Below are 6,482 nucleotides of genomic sequence, written 5' to 3' on the forward strand. Positions count from 1 at the left end.
AGAAGTCTTGGTACCGCCCCGCGATATGGTTGCATTTGAAGACGTGCACCGTTGCCCCACATTTGGACGTCTCGTTGATGCAGGCTTTGCATTGGTAAGCTCAGGTTGGACACGGCGTACACATTTCGCAACACATGACGTTTGCGCTTGTCCGCTCCACTTACTTCCATGCTTACCACTGTAGTCGGCTCTCTGGTTGCTCTTCCACCAAACCACTGTATATTTAGTTGCCTGCGTTCCCCTTTAATATCTAGATCGTGCAGTAGCTCCTATTCGATCATCGTTACAGACGAGCCCTCGTCGAGCGGCGCGTACGTAACGATCCGCTTATTGGCCCCGTGCAATATCACTGGCATTATGCGGAGTAGTAGGCGTTCAAGGCGTTCAGGATCCTCTGGCTGCGGCATCCGTCCAGTATTTATCACTCTATCACCTGTTGGCTGCGGTGCATTGTGACTCATGGCATCATGATGCAGAGTATTGCAGACTCTTCCCATGTGGCCAACTCGTAAACACGAAAAACAAAGCCGGTTCCTTTTTACGACTGTCCACCTTTTTAGCGGAGAGGCTAAGTTAAACTCGTTGCAGTCCCTGACTGCGTGTTGTCCATTACAAATTGGACAGTGGTTGGTGAGACCTTTATTATTCTGGTCGATGCTGACATGCGGCACTCTACGTCTTTGCTCCTTACTATCGACGCCCACAATCGTACATACCACATTGGCGTAGTCCGTTAACCACGCGCTAAAATGTATGACTGTCGGGAAAGGACTAATCGTAGCTGCATGTCTGGCCCATTCCACCCTCTTGCTTGGTGGTAGTTTAGCGACCAAATCCTCCATCAGTGTAGGATTCCCTATATGCTGTTCCCCGTTAGTCAATTGTGGTAAGGCGGCAAGGTTAATCACTCGTGTAGCATATGGCACGATTTTAGCTATGTTGTGCTCCTGAATTAGCTGCACCTCTCGAATACTAACTAGCTGGCAGCGTATTAGCTGTTCTGGGCGGCCGTATCTGAAACGTAATTGTTCCATTACGTTGTTCACATTCCTGGGATGTATGAGCAACAACTTCACAGTGTCACGTGACACTTCGAGTGCCTTCAGCAATCCCTGGTTATTCTCCTTATTTGAACAATTGCACACCAAAGTTGCTTCCGTAAATGTGCAGAAGAATATAGGTCAATCCTCAGGTTGGCCTCCACACTCGGGTAGATCTGGTAATTTGCGTGGCAGGCATACATCGTCCCTGGGAGTCGTTCATGCTAAGTTCCCAGCTGCCTGCGTTGGTTCAAAATTATCGCTTGTTGGTTCTCCTGTGCCGGAGTGTAGCTGAGCGTTGGCTGTGCCTGCAGAGCAATATGGCGTCGAGCGGCTTGACGTTGTAGAGCAGTTGTCCATAACTTTAGCCCGTTCTACCATTTGCAACTGTGTTCCCAAATTTCCACTCAACAACGTAAGCAGCGTCTCACTCAAAGATGGCGATCTGCTCAAAATGGCAGTTCCACTCAAAATTGTAGTTTCACTCAAACTTACTCTTGAATTTAGGACTACACCTTTAGCTGCAGTTTCTCTCGACGATGGCCCTCTGTTCAAAGCTCCGATCAAAGATGGCGGCAGGTTAGCTGTACCACTCACGCTAGCATTACTCAACTTAACGGGATCAGTAACTGTACTCACATGTGCTTGACCAGTTTTTGACCTCTGCAACTCGTGCTCTAGCGCAGCGACTCTCTTTATCATGTCCATGACTTGCGTACTTAAGAGTTGCGTGCTTGGGCTTGGCGCTCCTGACAATGTGCTGGCTCGTGCACTCACTCTAGCGGCCAAGGTGCCGACAGGTTGTGCACTTGTGTCCACATCCACGGTGCTGGGGCTTTGTGGTGCGCTAACAGCGGGAACTTCCATTTGTGATACAGTGCTCTCCATTCGACTTGTCCGTTTTGGCTGCGTCCCACTCGCAGTGGTAGCTATCTTCTGGCCATCGTTTAAGCGTGGGCTTTTCCTGGGTGACCGTTGTCTCCTCCTAATTAGCTTCTAGATGGTTTCTACTATTTTTTTATTAATTTATTTATTAATGGTCGACAAACGAGTGTCTTCCTCATTATTCAATAGGTTAAAGAATAGATAATAGAATTATATGCTAAAAGCCTAGTTAAAGAATACAATTTTCTAAATAGCATCACCGACCGATGGAGGTGTTTTACTTGCCAGTCCGGCCAGCTGTGCCCCTTTTCACAGCTAATTTTGTCAGCGACGCTATTAGAGCCTACATCTAAGCAGAAGGTTGTAAGTAGGAAAAAGTGTTCTTAAGTAAAATTAAAAATAAACTTAATTTGATATATTAATAAAGAAAATACAATAAATAGGAAAAAAGAAAGGTAGAAGATTGTTAATAAAGTAAAGTAATGTAAGTTAGATGAATAGTGCTAAGTAGATAGGATAGGATCCTGAAAGCAACGATTTTATTAAGGGTAGAGAAAGTTCGGTAGAGAAAACGTGATGCAAACTATTATAATTTTTACATAGCACGCGAAAAGGATTGTACATAGCGTAGTCTGTTCTGCACGTAGATAGGAATAAGGGGCGATAATTTCTGGTTGATATAGCCGGAACAGAGAATTGAAGACGCCCTAGCAGAAAAGGAGAATCTATGTCGCCAATAATCAACTTATGTAAAAGGACAAAACCGAGAATTGTCCTACGGTTGGTTAACGACGGAAGGTTAAAAAGAAGCAGTCTGCTGGAGTAGGATGGCAACCGAAGATTAGGGTCCCAATTTAAGCCTCGTGAGGCAAAAAGCAGAAATTGCTTCTGAACAGATTCGATACGATCCCGACTATTGTGATACTGTGGAGACCAGATGCAAGAACAGTATTCAAGGATAGGGCGAACAAGATGTACAGATGTACCGAAGTTTTGTTATAAAAGGATTGTTAAACTCTTTAGACCATCGTTTAATGAATCCAAGTACACCTTTTGCCTCATTAACAATAGTATCTATGTGAAGATTGAAACAGAGTTTAGAATCAAAAATAACGCCTAGATCCTTAACTGTTAGTATACGTTGCAAAGGGATATTGTCTATTGTATAACTGACAAGATAAGGTGTAATACGATTAAATGCCATAAACTCTTTGAACAATTTAGATGCAATTGATTGGCCGAACACCATAGTTGCATAGCCTTCAAATCGTCTTGTAGACGAGAAAGATGTAGGGGATTATTGAATGATAGAAAAAGTTTGACATCGTCCGCATACATGAGTACACGGGCATGAGATATAACAGAAGGGAGATCATTTATAAAAAGAGTAAAGAGTAAAGGTCCAAGATGACTACCTTGAGGAACACCAGAAGTAACGTGAACCCTTTAAGAGGTAGTCAACCTCAGTATTACTCTTTGGGTCCTACCTTTTAAATAAGAATTAATCCAAAGTAAAAGGGACAGAAGGAAACCTATTCGGTCAAGTTTCAAAAGTAAAATGTCATGGTGCACAGAGTCAAACGCCTTACTGAAGTCAGTGTCAATGACATCAACTTGCATTTTCGAAAGGAAAGCATCATTTACCAAGGAAGTAAACTCAAGCAGATTGGTCGTAGTTGACCGATTCTTTACGAATCCATGTTGAACAGGGGAAACAACTGATTTGCAGAAATGCTGCAAATTCGAAGAGATTATTTTTTCAAATAATTTAGGAATAGGGGACACTTTTGCAATGCCCGTGTAATTTTGTATATCAGACTTCCCACCTTTCTTGTGAAGAGGAATGATATAAGATTCTTTCCAATGAGATGGAAAGACAGAAGTTTCAAGGGATAGATTAAAAAGCTTTAGCAATGGATAAAAAAGGGAAGAACTACACTCCTTGAGTAGACAACTAGGAATATTGTCCGGCCCAGGAGAGTAAAAAGATTTTAAAGAGTTTATAGCTAATAGGAGAGAGGAGTGTGAAATAATGGGGAGAGGTATAGAACTAGCGGAAGAAATAGTATAAGGGTAAGAATTAGTATTAGGACAGACTGAAAAGTAAGTTGTTTGGAAAAAATTAGCAAAGAGGTTAGCAAAATCAGTGTCATTGCTGGCTTTATCCATCCCAAGAAAAAAAGAAGATGGCAAACTTGAAGATTTACGCTTCAAGTTTACAAAATTATAAAACTGTCTCGGATTTCGGGCACATTGCCTTTTACAACGAGTTAGATAATTCTCATAGCATTGAGAATTAAGAAGAAAGAAGTTCGACTTGGCTATGGAATATTTAGTCACGTCTGTACACGAACCAGACTTCTTAAACTTTTTAAAATATTTGGATTTTACATTTTTTAGATGTGATTATCTTGGAGTCAACCAGGGTGGTTTTGAAAAAGTAGTCGAAGGATTTGACTTAGGAATACACACATCTAAGAGGGAGTTTAGGGTGATATAAAAAAATTAATGGCTGTATTCATATCAACTGAGTCATATAAGAAAGACCAATCGGTTGAATAAATAAGCTGATTCAGCAAAGAATAATTTCCTTTGCGAAAGCTTATTGGCTGATGAGCACGAAATGAAAGGATTAGAATTGAGCATTATAATCTCTAAAGTTGGATGATAGACATCCTCAGGAAGAGATAAAGGAGGTGACCTAGACACATTAGAAATAAGGTAGTCGTTAACAAATACAAGGTCAAGTGTTCTATTCATATGATTAGAAATTAAATTGATTTGAAACAACGAAAGATCAAGCATGCATTTTATAAAATCGTGCTGTGCTGAGGGCACTAGACAATTTTCAGCAGTAAATAATGACCAAGATATGTTCGGCAAATTAAAATCACCCAACACCATTAATAGGTCACTATCACGCACGTGTGAAGAAACTTCTTTAATACAAATAATATGAATATAAACTTGAATATCAGAAGAAGGTGGGACATAAGAGCATGTTACATAGATATTCCGTGTAGGAAAAGTCACCTTAACTGAGACTATCTCAGCGTCAGTAGGCGTACTAAAACAGAATAGTTCAGACTGGAGAGTGGCTTTAACGGCAATTAACATCCCACCACCACGAGTCGGCCGATCATTTCTATACAAAATAGTTATTATTCGGTAATATCTCAAAATCAGATATGTTTGAGTTTAACCTTGTTTCTGAAAATGATATTATATCCGAATCGAAGGAAGTGCTGGCCATGAAAAGATATTTAATCTTTGAAATGAGACCTCTAACATTCTGATAATGAATCAAGGTTTGGTCAGAAGATGAAGCTAGTTTTTTGGGGCAGAAATGGTACCCTGTAATGAAGGGACTGGAGGCCAAAATTTGGTATCACAAATGATTGGGTACATATCATGTGAAACATTTATTTTGAATGATGATATTTCACGAGGGGTGGAGAAATTAAATTTGGTTATTGACACGCCAGCAGAAGATTTGCTAGCAATATAGGCTGCCAATGACTCCGAATTTGTGTCCGACGAAAGTCGAGACACAAAAACTTGCCTACGAGGTGCAACAACCGTTAAAGTAGGCGCTGATGGGGCTGTAGGTAATACAGGAGTTGGAGGAGCTAAAGAGGCATAATGATTGTTTTTCCCAATCTGGCCAAGATTGCGCGCAGGTCTATCTTTGCTGCCAGGAGCTGACGGGGCTGAGGCAGTTTGATTAACTGGGACGGGATCAGTAACGGGCTTTACTGAGACTACTACAGGGGTAGAAACAGGGGTAATTGGACAGTCACTTGGAGACGGCGATTCTTTATCGATTTTTGTCTTCAACAATGGAGATACATCGTAGTTGCTTGGAAGGGACAAGAAATGCGTAGGTGTCTAAACAGACGTAGAGGGCAATTGCAAAAGTTGAGGCTCCAACCGGCGATTGGTTGGGGACTCGAATTTATATTTACCAAGCAACTAGAAACTCGTGTCAAATTACTGTTAGCCACATTATTCAATTTAAGGAATTGATTTCTCACAGAATTATACATTCTGGAGAAATCAATTTGCCTGTCGATGCATTCTGGGCACGACCAACGCAAGCCGCCGCACCCCTTCTTGGCAATTGCAGCGATCTTATCGCAATCATCAGCCATCTTGAATATGCACGGTTTCTCACAGCACGACATAATTATTAAATGCGTATGCAAGTTGCGAGAGCGTAGAACAAAACAAAAACGGTGCCCAAGATAGAGCAAGCAAGCGCTCAAAAAACAATTATTTGTGCACAAACAAATTGTTGGGAGCGAACAGCAATAGAAAAAATTTGCGAGAGCGCGATGCACAAGCAGAAAGTATGCAGCGAACACACGCACAAGGAAGTTTATGCACAGGGGAGCACCAAAGCAAAAGGATAAAAACGGGCAATAACAACAACACGGAACTGACCCCGAGTTTTATAAATGCAATAATTAACAGACTTACGCTGCACAACAGAAAACACTTTGCACAATTTATAAAAGCTGTTTCAATAAAGCACCGAAAATTGCAAAATTATGAAAT

The 6,482-nt window shown here is 41.3% G+C and overlaps 1 protein-coding gene across 1 annotated transcript; it reads right to left on the reverse strand.

The window, feature by feature from the left end:
- Positions 1–269: 269 nt before the first annotated feature.
- LOC138911587 (uncharacterized) lies at positions 270–1,907 on the reverse strand. Its single transcript, XM_070210972.1, has 2 exons — positions 1,818–1,907; positions 270–1,124 (listed from the first exon to the last, which is right to left on the reverse strand). Exons 1-2 carry the CDS (start codon positions 1,905–1,907, stop codon positions 270–272), a joined length of 945 nt encoding a protein of 314 aa, XP_070067073.1.
- Between the last annotated feature and the right edge of the window lie 4,575 nt (positions 1,908–6,482).

The sequence above is a fragment of the Drosophila virilis genome, unplaced genomic scaffold (genome assembly GCF_030788295.1).
Source record: "Drosophila virilis strain 15010-1051.87 unplaced genomic scaffold, Dvir_AGI_RSII-ME tig00001642, whole genome shotgun sequence".
Lineage (NCBI taxonomy): Eukaryota > Metazoa > Arthropoda > Insecta > Diptera > Drosophilidae > Drosophila > Drosophila virilis.

What these genes read in the sequence shown, in the direction of transcription:
- LOC138911587 (XM_070210972.1), bottom strand. Translation starts at nt 1,907, where the DNA reads ATGGAAGTTCCCGCTGTTAGCGCACCACAAAGCCCCAGCACCGTGGAT. An exon ending in TCGGCACCTTGGCCGCTAGA is followed by an intron (nt 1,125 to 1,817) that starts GTGAGTGCACGA and finishes TGTTCAAATAAG; the next exon opens with GAGAATAACCAGGGATTGCT.